Genomic DNA, 14938 nt, shown 5'->3' on the forward strand with positions numbered 1-14938 from the left:
AATATCTCTGGACTGTTTACTTTTAGGCTTGTCTGGGGCAGGGAAGACCACTGTGAGCATGGCTTTGGAGGAGTACTTGGTTTGCCATGGCATCCCATGCTACACTTTGGATGGTGACAATATTCGTCAAGGTCTTAATAAAAATCTTGGCTTTAGTCCTGAAGACAGAGAAGAGAATGTTCGGCGCATTGCAGAAGTTGCTAAGCTGTTTGCAGATGCTGGCTTAGTGTGTATCACCAGTTTTATATCACCCTATACACAGGTATGTGGATTTTGTGCCAATGCTATTCTGATTACATCTATTGAAAATGTGGTATCAGAGCACATAACTAAAACAGTGACTTGTTCTTTGAGGTTAACTCCAAATTAAAATAACCTACACAGTTCTGTGCTATAACTTTTCTGAGTAAATCCAGTTTTGGGAAAAGCTGCTGTTATAAAAACAGGTTTTTGTAATCTAGAGTATAATAAAGTTATTGAACTTAAGTCCATCGCCAAATTATTTCAAGCTTGATGTTTCAGTTCAGTAAACCTATTGTGAACACTTGGCCGGTGTCAGACACCAGGAAAAATTCAGGTTTCTTAACACATGTCCTCTATGATGTCATTGATCTTGATTCTTTTTTCTCAGTTCCCGTTACACTCTGACTTTATAGAGACCTTAGCAACACCAAGTCACTTTTTGTATTTCTCTGAAAAAAATCATGTTCTTTATCTCAGGATTTTTGTTTCTCCCTGACTCAGAAGACATTTCTCTCCTTCCTCTTGCCCATCTCTTCTTAGCCTCAGTTGAGTTCTCTTCAAAGTTTGAGACTCAGCTTAGGCATCTCCTCCTCATAAGCACTTTTCTTCCTCCCTCAGGCTTTGTTGGGCTCTTTTATGCCCTTGTTATTGTACTTTAACACATTACTTTACAATGTCCTAGTTCACTGGTGCTGCTTATAGTACCAGTAGCAATAATAATAGTAGCTAACATTTATTGAACACTTACTTTTTTTCCCCTTTGGTACAGGGATTGAACCCAGGGGCGCTTAACCACTGATCCATCTCCCCAGCCATTTTTTACTTTGAGACAGGGTCTCCCTAAGTTGCTTAGGGCCTCTCTAAGTTGCTGAGGCTAGCTTTGAGCTTGTGATTTTCCTGCATCAATCTCCCGAGTCTCTGGTATTACAGGTGTGTGTCACTGCATCCAACTATTGAACACTTACTTAAATGTGCTGCTAACTGTTGTAAAGTGCTTTTATGTGAATTAACTCATGTAATTCTCATCTTCAGTGAGGAAGGTATGTGTGAGGAAACTAAGGTGTACATTGGCCAAAATCACATGCTATACTGGTAAAGCAAGGATATACACTTGGACAGTGTGTCTCCAGGACCCGTGTTGTGTCCACCATGCTATGTTGCCTCCAAATCCCATGGATTCCTTGAGTGTTAAAGTCTTCTTTATGTTTGGTCTTCTTTAACTTGGTACCAAAGCCAGATTCTTAGTGTTCGTTGAATGACAACCTATTGCCCTTAGGAAGCCCAGATGTCAAATACTAAGCAAATTTGTATAGCGATTCAAAGCAGAGTCTGTCATTGGAGTTGGACACAGGTGGTCTGGAATCTCACCTCTGCTGGTTGTTACTGTTATGGCCTTGGCCAGTTCACTTAACTTTCTTAAGCTCCATTAATGCCTAATTAACGGCTTTCTGAGGATTAGATAAATCATGCACGAAAGTCCTCAGCAAAGTGTCTGGCATGTGACAAATATTCAACAATGTAATAAATAGTAATGGCACAATTCTAGTACTGTATTAGAAACACTTTTTTTTTTAAGAGAGAGAGAGAGAATTTTGTAATATTTATTTTTCAGTCTTTCAGCGGACACAACATCTTTGTTTGTATGTGGTGCTGAGGATCTAACCCAGGCCGCATGCATGCCAGGCGAGCGTGCTACCGCTTGAGCCACATCCCCAGCCCAGAAACACATTTTAATGATCATGTAGACTTTTTTAAACAAAATTTGACCTATAAAAAGTGTCAGATTGTTAACCTCACAGGTTCAGTTAATTGAAGAATGGCAGTAGTCCTAAAGTGTTCCCTGAGGACTAGCTATACTTTTTATTTTCCTGAAACCTTGGAATCAGTGTCAATTTGTTAGTTTAAAGTGTATCCGAAGAAATATGTAAACAGAACGAGTGTTATTTAGCATTTCTGAATCCTTGCGTATGAACAATTTTAAAGGAAACATAATCACAGTGAAGTTCTTGAACCTTCTGTCTATCTTTGCAACTCTTGGAACATTGGTAAAGTCAGTGAGACTTGCTTTGGAGAGCTACCAGCTGAGGCTAGGGTATCTAAAAGTCTTTGCTGATCTCCCTGCCTTGTGTTCATAGTGTGGATCAAAATCTTTGTTGTCCTCATTTGTAAAAGCTCTAAGAACGAGGTTGGATATGTTTAGGGTATGTCAAAATTCATAATATTTGGGTTGGACCGTGTAATATAGGTATGTATATTTTCCTGTCCAGTCATGATCAAATTTATGCATTCAGTAAATGTGTTTGGGGCATCTTGGTTCTAAAAACAAACCTAATAGTTCTAGTATTAATTATTAATAGCTCAATGAGTAAAGGCCTGAGAATGGTGGGACCAGCTGTAGTGCTGTAAAAATCCAAACCTCTTATCTTGATGGTGGTGGGAAGACTCTGAAGAGTCTAGTAGGATGATAAGATTTTACATTAGCTGGTACCCTGGAAATAGTACGGAGTGTGGCTTTGGGCATTGAGAATACTGATGAATAGGATGTTCAAGTTGTTCCAGTGAGAGAAATGAGGTTGAATGGGGAGTGGGGAAATAGGGCAGATGGGGTTGGTGTGGCACATAGAGGTAATATCTGAAGGACTTTTGACCCAGTGAATGTTGTGGGAGAGGTAAAGAATCAGACCAATTCAGGGTTAAGAGCGCATAGTGTTGTCATACCTTGGGCAGTGGAAGGAGGAATGCAGGTTTGGGAGAAGAGAGACTGGATTCATTGTTGGTCATATCAGTTTGAGGCGCCTGTGGGATATCCAGGTATTTAGGAAGAAGTTGATGTATGTTTAACTTCAGGAGAGAAGTCAGGGCTTGGGCTTCAGTGTTGGTGTATGTGTTCTTATTTATACTATGGAGGCAGCTGAGTAGAGTGCTCAAGGCCTGCTGAAGGTGAACAGCATGCTATGGTGGAGTGTGGGCAACCATTGTGTTTAAGGGAAGCAGTGCATGCCTGATCTAGTACCTCCGGAGGCTAAGTAAGGGAAGAGGGTCACAAGTTCAAGGCCTCCCTTCACAAGTTTCAAAATGAGAAGTAAGGGAAGGGCAAAGCGAGGGCTGGGAGCCAAACGGAATGTGCAGGGGAATGATTGGGGAGTCACAGTTAGGATTCTGTTGGGGTGGCAGTGCGATTTGAAGTCAGATTCCTGGCATTTTAAGCACTGAAAAGCAGCTGAGATGAAGGGAAACTTTTTGTATGATTTGTTAGTTTGTTTTAAATGGATGAGAATGACTTGTGTAATGCTTGGGGGGAAAGCAGTAGAGAAGGGTAAGGCTGATGATTTCAGATGGAGTAGAGAGAATGCGTTGAACAGCTTCCTGTAGGATGACATGAAAGGGGAGGGGATTTAGACTATGTGAAGGGTGGAGTGGTGGGGAGGATAGATAAGATTGTTAGGATGTAGATACATTTGTATGACAGACTTGACCAAGAGCTTTTGTGCCTGGGGATTTTCTTTTTGAAAAAGAAAGTACTGTCATCTGGTCAGAATGGAGCAAATAGGCATGGTTTTTCAGAGGGCTCTAAAGAAAGGTGGCATATGCTAAAATGTAGGAAAAGAACGACAGAAGTTGAGGAACTAGCTTTGGAAATACAAGCACTGCAGTGTGGTTAATATAGAGTACAAATGTGGAGCTTGCACTTGAGAACAACAGCCAAATGAAGCATCCTCAAGGTAGAGCTGGCTTTTAGTTAAGAGAGGGAAGAGGATGATGTTGACTTTCAAAGAAAAATGTGTTCCGGTGGGGTGGAGAGTTTATATAGAACGATAAAGGTGGTTTCTAGAGGGTTGCTGGTTAGGAGCTGTACAAACAGATATGTTTTGGCAATGCCAGAGAGAAGCAGCTGCAAGGGCTGCATTTGGTGAAGGAGTAAGCCAGCATTGGGGTTCTGGATGGACGACCTCTTTTGTGAAGTCACTTTCATGCCAACCTGGGCTGAGGTTAAAGGTGATAACAGGGAGAGGCCAGATGACACCTGCATTCCAGCTGGACTTTGATTCAGGTTTCCAGTTGAATTTAGGTCAGAGTATTCATGGCACATCCATTGTTTCTCTTCTGGAACTTTCCAAGATGTTGGGTTTGCATTCATTAGGCTAATGAATATTAACCTAATAATGTCTTGGATTTGTTCATTTCAGTTTATATTTTTAAAATATAAATTAATTTTTTCCTGATATATTTTCCACTAACTCAGTTGGAAAGCACTTTTACTTGTTGTTATATGGTACCCTTGATGTGTGTGATCACTTTTTGTTGTTTCTGTGCTTGTCGTGTTTTTTTAAAGGACCGCAACAATGCAAGGCAAATCCACGAGGGTGCAAGTTTACCCTTTTTTGAAGTCTTTGTTGATGCTCCTCTGCATGTCTGCGAACAGAGGGATGTCAAAGGACTCTATAAGAAAGCACGAGCGGGAGAAATTAAAGGCAAGTAATATTGTCTTCCCAGTTTCTCTTTGCTTAGATTATTTTATGTTTCCACCTGTCTGATACTCTTTTCTCAGAGATTGGGAATATTCAAGTGAGTATTCATATGACTTGGGGTTCCTTGAGGACAAAGGTGGGTCTCATCTCATGGTTCTCTCTCCTAGGCCTAGCAGCAGTAGAGCACTGTGCACTGACTGTTGGTCATGTTGGAATTTTACTCACAAGACAGAGTTGCGACTTTGAGAGGTGGTGGAAACCTACTTGGTAAAGTGAGGTGTCTAACATTAGGTTACTTACTAGCTGCCATCACTTCTACAGTTTTTGTTTCAGTAAAAGTGGAGGCCTTAACCGAACTACTGGGAAAAATGCCTTATATAAGCATCTTGATTTTTAATTTTTTTCTTAAGTTGTTGATGGACCTTATTTATTTATTTATATGTGGTGCTGAGAATCAAACCCAGTGCCTCATATGTGCTAGACAAGTGCTCTACCACTAAGCCACAACCTCAGCCCCTATTATAAGTATCTTGATGGCAAGAAAAATAGCCTATTTTTATTTATCACAGTGCTTGGAATTGTCCACTATTCAATCTAAATAGGACTAATATATATCACTGATTCTATCAACATATACACTCTTTGCTTTTTTAGGTTTCACGATCTGCTCCCAGAGTCTCAACTGTGGTGAACATTAGACATTGAAGGAAAAACTGAGGACCAGTTTCTACTGTTGCCTTTGATACCAGTCATTATTTATCTTATAGACATTCTTGACATTAGGGAAATAGGACATGCCAGCATTAAAAAAAAAAAAAATAGATTACTCATTGAGCATTGTTTAGGGATGAGTGATTCATGCAGGTAACTTTTGTTTGTCTTCCCAACAGGGGGTGTGGTAGCCTGGGACCATCATAGGATCTATCAGGAGCTCTGTGATTTTAGATTTTGATATTCAGTTTCTGAACCTTAAAAGTGAAAATTAAACCAGAGGGAAAATAATTGTTATTCTGGGAATGCTTTACTAGATGAGACAAATTCTGCCTGCCTTGGTGACATCTCATTCTGTGAACAAGTCTGACATGCTTCCTGTTAATTCTACCATGGAGGCCCAGCTTCTTGACAAGGCCCGCTGCGTATAATCCCTTCATCCACTAAGCTTCTTGACTCAGAACAGGCTGCTTGACTGGAATAGTGACAGTGGGAGGGAAACCAGTTTAGCCCGTAGCTCCAATATCACTCCAATGATGGCCAGTTTCACTTCAGCTTTTTGTATAGAGATTGGTCACAGAAAAGCCAAATGGTATGTACAGGACTCTGCAGTCTAAACCTTTTACTTCTCTTAATTGTAGTTGGTTTTGTTGTTTTTGCAAGGGTGGATTTGTGAGGGAGGTAGGTGTGTCTGGCTGGCTGGAGTAAACTAAACCAGTTGTGAGCAGGGACAACATCTTGAGCATTTTTGTATTTTAAAATTTTGTACAGTGTGTGGCCCAGTGTATAATACCTGTCACACACATTCACTTGTTGATTAAATGAAAAGCAGGCGGGAGAATGGGGTGTTCAATACGTATTTCACTGCTTTCTATTTGTGGGGTATATGTTTGGTGCTTAGGGATGAAAAGATGATTAAGACCAAATTCAAAATGTCCTGGAGTCACTTGGGTTTGTATCTATAACTGGGGTGTTCATGTCAGTCTGTTTTTTTTTTCTTTTGTTTTTAACTTTCCCAAGTATTGGCTGCATTCCTCAGAAAATGATCCTTAGGTTAACTTATTTGTGTGTATGTGTGCATACTCATATATGCTGATTTATTTTAGGTTTGTCCTGTTGCTAGGGTTCCTGATTATAGCACTATTTAAAAAAAAATTTGCTTGTCAAAATGGTGCTTAACAATTTCCTACCTGCAGTTTCAGAGCTGTGATGGTAAACATTCAAGAACAGACAAGATCTCATACATTCAGTGGACCTCAGTCTTTACTAGACCTTTAAAGACATTTATTAGGCAGTGAATATATTCCTGTCATCCATTCCACATGTGAATTATGTCACGATTCCTACTCAAGTAGTTACTTATTATTGACTTAAATATAAGTGTTTTCCTCCCAGCATACATTTGTTGCAACCACCTAGCTAGCTGGGTGGAAAACTCCTGAATCTCTGCAGCATCAAGCCAAGTCTTTAACAAAGCTTTGCTAGCTTTGTTGCACATTGGCTTTACTTTGAGAAGTCTTAAAACCAAGGGGTAAAGCTGGAGAAATCATGGGATAGGACTCCAGTGAATTGCCACAGTTTCAGTCAGAACTTTACAACCAATGTTCTAACTGGAATTATGTTTCCTCCAGTTATTTTATTGTGACCCATCACTAAATACAGTTGGCAGATATTTTTTCTTGGATTCAGGACTTCAAATAATGCTTAGAAATATGAAATAGGAAAAAAAGAAATAAGTGTGCTATAGGGTTATAGTACATATTTTAGAACTCTTTGGCTAACTATACTTTTTAATAGGAATGATTTTAAATTTATATTTACCATTCTAACCTAAGATTGGCCTAAACTTTCCACGTTAGGCAGGACTTGAACAACTTATGTTGGTGTAACATCAGGGTGTCCCGAGCCTAGCTTGGGCTCAGCTGACTTACTCTGGGGAACTGTTGTGTATTTGTTCTTTTCTCTGCAGTTATGTAGAAACACACAACAGGGAAAATCGAGGTAATGGTTAATATCTCAATTGATACTATTCAACTGTGGAATCTATTTGGTGATATCATGGACTCATCATTTTTATTTTTGTTTTACTTAAGCTAATGTTAATTCCTGTTGCCTCAATACTTGCTGTCTAATGGCAGAAGAATCCTGCAGAGCTTTGATTCTGCCAAGGATATTCCATGTGACTGTAATGGACAGATTGATTTAGTGTCAGTTTTTGCATCGAGAGGGAAAAGACTTTGTTCAGTTTGGTTTTATGCCTAGAGCTCAGGTACGATGGCCTGTATTCCTGTGGAGAGGGAAGCTCTGGGTTACCCAGTGGTATCATTTCTTTATTTCTTCACAGTGTAGGCATTTACTTAAGAGGGGAAAAAAGAAAAAAGGTGACAGAACTATAGTTGATCCTCATTATTTGTGGGCTCTTTATTTGTGTATTTGCCTAATAAAAATATAAAACAATTTAAAAGATTGCCTATTTGATAAAAGTTATTTGTAACCCTCAACTCAATACTCCTGTAACTTTTGGGGTCACTTGTGGACAGGAGGACAGTGGTGAACAGTGGGAATCACTTGATTGACATGTTTCCAGCTGAAGTCAACAAAGGTGACACTTGGCCTTCTTGTTTCAATTTAAACCTTAAATACATGTCTTTTTTGCATCTGATTTAATACCATATGGTTTTTTTTTTCATTTTAATGCTTTTTTTTAAGTGATTTTGCTCTTTAAAATGTCCCCTAGTGCCAAAAATGCTGTCTAGCACCTCTAAGGACAAGAAGACTGTGGTAGAAAATACACATGCTGAATAACTTGTGTGTTATCCAGTGTGTGTTAGGTAATGCCATTCTCGTTCAGGCAGGAGTTCTAGTGCACTCGGCTGTGAGTCCAATGTAAAGGAACTGATATGTTAAATAAAGTATCTTTTAAAAGAATAACACCCAAACAAAGTGAAAGAATTGTCCAGTTGGCAAAATTGTGACCAGAGGCTGTCAGGAATCCAGTCTTGTAGTTTACTAAGGAGCAGTGGTTCAATATTTACTTATTTAGTATTTGTGACAACTTTGTTGAACATAATTAGACTGGATAATGATAATTGACTCTATGTGTTCAAAGAAGAAATGGAAATTTAATTAGAACTCTTCTCCCAAGAAAGAAGTGTCAGTTCCATAATTCTGAACTGAGAAGGAACAGCATAAATATTAATTTCAAGTAGAAACTTGTACTGAAGAAACCAGCTATTTTAATTTCTACCTCCTCTATTATCTGATACCTTTTAAAGGTTTCACTGGAATCGATTCTGAATATGAAAAACCAGAAGCCCCTGAATTGGTGCTGAAAACAGACTCCTGTGATGTAAATGACTGTGTTCAGCAAGTTGTGGAACTTCTACAGGAACGGGTAAGAGACAGTGAAAAAAGAAAAACCAGAGAAGAATTATATCCATCTTGTAACCTTCCCCCTCCAAGAACATGGAAATGTTAATATTGAACGATATTTGTATTTTAAATTCTTTAAGGGCCAACAGGTTTCTCTGTGTGTGTCACTGTGTTGGGTATTGTGGGGCATGCTTCATATGTACAATATATGAAATATTCTGGTTAAGTAAACTTCTGAAAACTTAGGAATAACATAATCTTTTATCAGTAATTTTACCACATCAATACCTAATAGCAGAAATCCAGCCATGATTATTCAGCCCCGCAACTTGGTATTATTGTGTTCAAGTTGAGGTACACAGTATTGTTAACTTTCCCTAAACATTTAGGGAATGCCTGCATTTTCCCTGTGACAATTTGATGGGTATCCTTAGGGTTGAATTTTGTCAAGGGATTCTGTGGAGGGTAAGGTTCCAGAACATAAGGACCTTTCTCTTATAACTGGGCATATTGAAGCTAAAGAGTCCTGATATTATCCAGGGTGCTCAAACCCGCTAACAAGTACATGTTTTCTTGACTCTGTTCTGTGTTTCCAGAAGTTTTTTTTTCTTTTTCTTCTCCTTTTGCTCAATCACACATTGATTAAAAGCCCATAACTATAGTTGGTCTCAGTCCTAGGGTCTAACAGTGCAGAGGTTAATCAGCTGTGTTTCCATTCTTGAGGGATTTACATTGTAGGGGACAGAAACAAAAAAAGATGATATAACTCCTACAAAGTGTTAGAAACCATGATTTCAGTATGTCTGTGGTATCTTGGAGCCACAGAGGAATTACTATGTAAAGGCTTTCAAATCTTTCTCTTCTGCTCATTTTAAAAAGGTACTTCTTCTGTTAGGTATGAAATTTTGAGATGACAGTTTTGTTTTGTTTTTTTCTTTCTGTTCGATATTTAAAGACGTTGCTCCATGGACCTTGTTTGCATTATTTCTGAGGAGAGTTTGATGTCTTTTCTTTGTTCGCTATAATTGTTCTCCCCCCACCACCCCACCACCCCCGCCCCTTCCGTCTGAACCAGGATTTTCTCTTAATTCTTGTTTCTTAGCAGTTTTGGTATGATATATCTAGGTCTTCTAGTATGTTTGGGTCTTTTTCTTCCAGCTTAGGGTTCTCTAACCTTCTTGGGTTGGTAAAGATTGTTCCACAGTTTTAACATGATCTTTTAAAAAAATTCTTTCCTATTAATAATTTAGTTTGATAATTTTAATTCAGTTCCTTTTAAGTTCCTGATTCTTCCCTATATCTATTAATAGTGATATGCTTATGGAAGAAATTTTAAAACTCTGGTAATCATTAACAAGCAATTTTGTCATCATTTGGCTCTCCTTTCTGTGTAGTATACAGGGAAATTCTGTTGAAATTCTCCATCTTTTCATGCATGTTGTCTACTTTTCTACTAGATCACACAATCATGAATTAATATATTTCAAAGTCCTATATGATGATTTGAACATCTGGGTTGTTTCTGGACATGGCTTTGTTGATTGTATTATCACTTGACAAGTGTTTTTTGTTTTTTTTTTTGTTTTTGTTTTTTGGCCTTTTTGTGGTATCTTGTGATTTACTTTATTGAAAACTGGATATTGTGTCTACATGAATAGAAGAGATTGAGATAAATAATGTTTACTCCATGGGGACATCTCTTTTTCTGCTGTGCTTTTAATGTAGTGAATTGAATTAATTTAGTCGATATTCAGTTGCCTTTCTTCTTATTTTATAGTTCCTCTTATTGTACCACAGATTTCAAATTTTCCCAGGATTGAGTTGCTTTACCTTGTGCTGGTGTGGGGCCTGAACTGTTCTTGGGTTTTTCTCAGTGCACCTGGTCCAGATTTCTGCATCGTCTGCGTGTCCATTCCACAGAAGGTGTCTCTTTCCCTACTCTGTTCTTCTTTCAACAGTAAACTGCTATTGCTTATTTTTTTTAGTGCTAAGCTCATGGTAGGAAAACCACAGTGATGGTTCTAGGTCTCATAGTTCAGCTTCAGTCTTAGGTAGGACCTAAGTATCCTTTGAGTCTTGAGGCAGGTTTTCCTCAGTGTCTGCCTCTTCCTGACATGGCAGCTAACTTCTTTGAACCTGGGATGTCCTGTGTGTGAGTTTCCTATTTGTCACACCACTAGCATGTTTTGTGTCTATTTACCTGGTTTGTAATAGTGCAGGATCTTGGGCACAAGAGGATTTCTCCACCTCCTTCCCTTCAGCAGATCCTATTTGATTCTACCATTCCCCTAGATGGACTCTAGGAGTGGACCCTAGGAGAGCTTCTGCCCTTGTCCATTGATTTAAGGTTTTTGTGTATATGAGGGAAGGGTTTGGGAAATGGGCAGAGTTCTGTGACTGTACCACTGAGGAAGACTCTTAGTCTCCAGACTTGACTTCTGAGCTTTCTTCTGAGCACCTGTTTTTGGTCTTTTTATGACTGAATTCAGAAACCTTTGTTCCTGGGGATCCCAGTTATACTCACCTGCCACACTAATCCATTCTTAGCCTTTAAAAACTTTGGACATATTTTAGCTGTTTTCTTCTTACCAGCCTTTATTCCTCCCATGTTCTGGGAAACAGTTCACGCTTCTTGTCTTTTCTGGGTGGCCCTTGTCACTCGAGAGTAGCAGTTCAGCTCACCGTTTTAAGACTTTATTTCTGTGATAGGCTCAAGAAAGTTTGTTTTTTTTTTAGATTAGCTGGCCTTTTCACTTGTTGGTAATGTTCTCCTGCGACACCTCCACGTCTCATTTTCAGTGAATTTTTACACTACTGTTACTGTTGGTTCTTGTGTTAGCTTTGTATTACTGTAAGAAACCCCCTGAAAGTCAACTTTAAAAAAGAAGTTTATTTTGGCTGGTGGTTTCAGAGGTTTCAGTTCATGGTTGGTTAGCTCTGTTGCTTTGAGTCTGTGATGAGGCAATGTATCATGGTGGGAATGAGTGGCAGAGGAAGCTGCCCAGCTCATGTTGGCCAGGAAGCAGAGAGAGAGAGGAGGGCTGGAGTCCCAGTGTTTTCAAGGACATGACCAGACTTCTGTCCCCTAGGCCTCACATCTTAAAGGTTCCCCACCTCCCAATAGCACTACAGGGCTGAGGATCAAGCTTCCAACACTTGGGCCTTCAAGGGACATTTGTGATCTACACTGTGGCAGTATTAATGACAGTTTTCATTTATATTGGAATAAAATCCTTGCTTAGACATGGATTATAATTTTCTGTCTTTTTCATTGAAACTTTCATTGTGATTCCAGTATTTTTTCTTTTCATTTTGATTGTAGTTTTATTTGCGTTTTTGTACATTGAACTTAAGTTTTTTTAACTTGAGTGTTGTTATATCACAGTTATAAAGTATCACATAAAGTTTTAAATTTCATTAGGTTTGTTTATTTTTATATCTAATTAAGGAATCTTAAGTGTTTTACAAAATCCCAGAAAAATGTGCATAGATAACTTTTTGTATAATTTTATGGGGCTCATGAATCTCTGAGGCTGTTTTATGGCTAGAGATGATTTCAGATAACTCTGACATTTGTAAGTATTTTGACAGGTACTGAAGTTATCTCTCTTCTTCTTTTCTGTTTTTATTCAATTCGTAATCACTTTTTTAATGCCCTTCTTAGAGTAGCATCCTTTGTGTTTAATGCTTTACTTACTTAGAGGCTTTTTTTTTCATTGTGAGGAGGAAGATGTTTTGTTGTTTTTATTTTAAAAACATTTTACTTTGAGAAAATGTTGCATTTCCTCTGAAGTCTAAAAATAACAGAGAATTCCCATACATTCTTTACAAGCTGTGCTGATTTTTCCACTGATTTACTTTCCTGATTCAGAATTCAGGATATCATATTCAGAATTAAATTGATTCTTAACCATAGTTCTATAAAGTGATGATGCAGACTCCTGTGGTATGTGTAATGCACAGGATTTTACATCTTTTTTCTTTTTTTTCTTTTTTTTCCCCTCTAACAGTTGAAAATTGAGGGTAAGTGCCATGGTATGATGTTACCACATCTCCAGTTCTGTATGCCTTTTGGTATTTGCAGAATCATCTTTCTGTCGTGTAGTCTGTTTCCCCTTTTCACTCTAAAACATTACCTGATTTTTCCCATTGTTTTTAGAATCAGGGTGACTTGTGTTCCAGGTTCTTCATAGTTTGGTACCTAGCTGCGTATTTTCTTATTTGCTGACCCTATGTCTTTCACGTATTTTCTGTGTCTTTGTGTCTGTTTCTCCCTTTCTGTTGCTTGTCTTAATCTCTGTAGTCCTAATTAATGCTTTCCTCCTAATTTGTTTGTGCCTAATTAATGAATATATGAATTGCCTTTCATTTTAAACAGATATTAGTCTGTATTATGCCTTCTAGTTAGTATGATGATTGGGTAATTTTATTCAAGGTTTGAAAAAGAGTGATAGATCAATTAATATTTGCTGAGTACATTTATAAGGTACATATATGCAGGGCATTTTTTTAAAATAATGCATTCTGCTTATCAGAATCTGGGGAAGAGGTTTCTTTTCCTAGTTTAGCTTCCAACCACCTTTCACCTGAATTACTATGGTAGTTTCCAAAGTGATCTTTTTACTGAGTACTTTCTACGTGTTTTGTAATTTTATTTACATAGTAAACTTACGAATATTTCAGAGAAGTTAAGACACTTGCTCATGCACCTGATGACTGCAGAGTCACTTTCATATACTTTTACTTTTAGGACTCTTATCATTACATTTTAGTACAATGTAATTAAATATGTATCCAGAAAAGGATTCTGGTTATATTCGTTTAGGACAGAGAAGGTTTCAAATAGTTGAAAAATTATTTGTTTTTATCTTAAAAGTTGAGTAGTAACAAAAGAAGAAATACAAATGCTTCCATAGTATGATTGCTGTCTTTTGATGTCACTCTTCTTTGGGCCAAAATATTTCAGTTACATGCTTTTCTAAGTAAATGACTCACTTCCCATTGAAAGCATGTGAGTATTTCTCTGTTGTTCTTGGTTGATCTTATTAATTTAAGAAATATTTAGTGACTTATGTAGTTGACACTGTTTTAAACACTGGAGATGTGACAGTGAATTAAGCAATAAAATTTCCTGTCTTGTGTACCTTAAATTTGGGTTCTCACCACCACTGTTTTGTTTATAATGTATGGACTAGAATGACCGTAGAGAATTTTCCTTTTTTTGTAACATGATATAGAATTTCTAAATACAATTGAAAGAAACACACACACACACACACACACACACACACACACAACTACATTTCCTTTGTTTTGCTCATAAAGTTGAGTCTGTAGTGGGCATAGAGCACATGGAGAAACAAATGAATACCTGACACTCAGCTCAAAGTTCAGTTAGTTGGTGGGATTCTGGGAGTACATTTGCCCACTGCACCCACACTGCAAATAACTTGGTGTAGTGAGTGTGCACTTTTCATAGCAAACTCTGTCCATCCAGGGTTAGCAAATTCATTTCAACTTCATTTTTATCACAGGCATTAGTGAGGTTTTCTACAGGTGGGTTCTGAGGGAGAACATAGTAGAGTCTAAACATAGATTAGGAGGTAAGGGGAATGAATATGTCAGGTGTACTGGTGCCTTAAAGCAAAGGCTGATGACCTCATCTCCATAGTTCATAGTATGTAGTGTGATGACAGTGTGAGTTTATAGTACGACAGTATGAAGAGTAGAGGTCCTGCATTAGCCAGCATTATGTATGAGAGTACTATGTGTGCTGAGAGAGACTGCCACAGGCGCGGTTGGGCACCCTCAGTATCTCAGTAGCACTGTTGGATTGAATTTGTTAAACTCTGAGAAGTGGTGATAATACAAGGTTGTTTGTCCCAGAGAGCTGGGTCAGGAGTGATTGAGTCTGCAGTCCATTCTCTTTGTCTTTTTACTACATGGTTTTTTATTAATAGCTAGATTATTCCCTTTCTAGTTTATTTCTGAAATGTGAATCTTTTCTCTAATCTTTCACATTCCTTGTCAGTTGTTTTCTAAGTGCAGTTGGGGCTAAGAAATGGAGAGGAGGGCATTTCATTGACCTTAGAAAGATTAGTATTTTTAGAATAATTTTGAATTATCTCAGAGTAAATCAAAGA

General features: G+C 38.1%; 1 protein-coding gene across 1 annotated transcript in view; it reads left to right on the forward strand.

Moving 5' to 3' along the window:
• Positions 1-14938, forward strand: part of Papss1 (3'-phosphoadenosine 5'-phosphosulfate synthase 1) — a 121237-nt gene that overhangs the window by 47641 nt on the left and 58658 nt on the right. Inside the window, exons 3-5 of the mRNA XM_076864096.2 lie at positions 27-262; positions 4577-4715; positions 8699-8817. Coding sequence (XP_076720211.2) covers positions 27-262; positions 4577-4715; positions 8699-8817 — 494 coding nt within the window. The remainder of the gene's footprint in view (positions 1-26; positions 263-4576; positions 4716-8698; positions 8818-14938) is intronic.

The sequence above is a fragment of the Callospermophilus lateralis genome, chromosome 8, assembly GCF_048772815.1.
Source record: "Callospermophilus lateralis isolate mCalLat2 chromosome 8, mCalLat2.hap1, whole genome shotgun sequence".
Lineage (NCBI taxonomy): Eukaryota > Metazoa > Chordata > Mammalia > Rodentia > Sciuridae > Callospermophilus > Callospermophilus lateralis.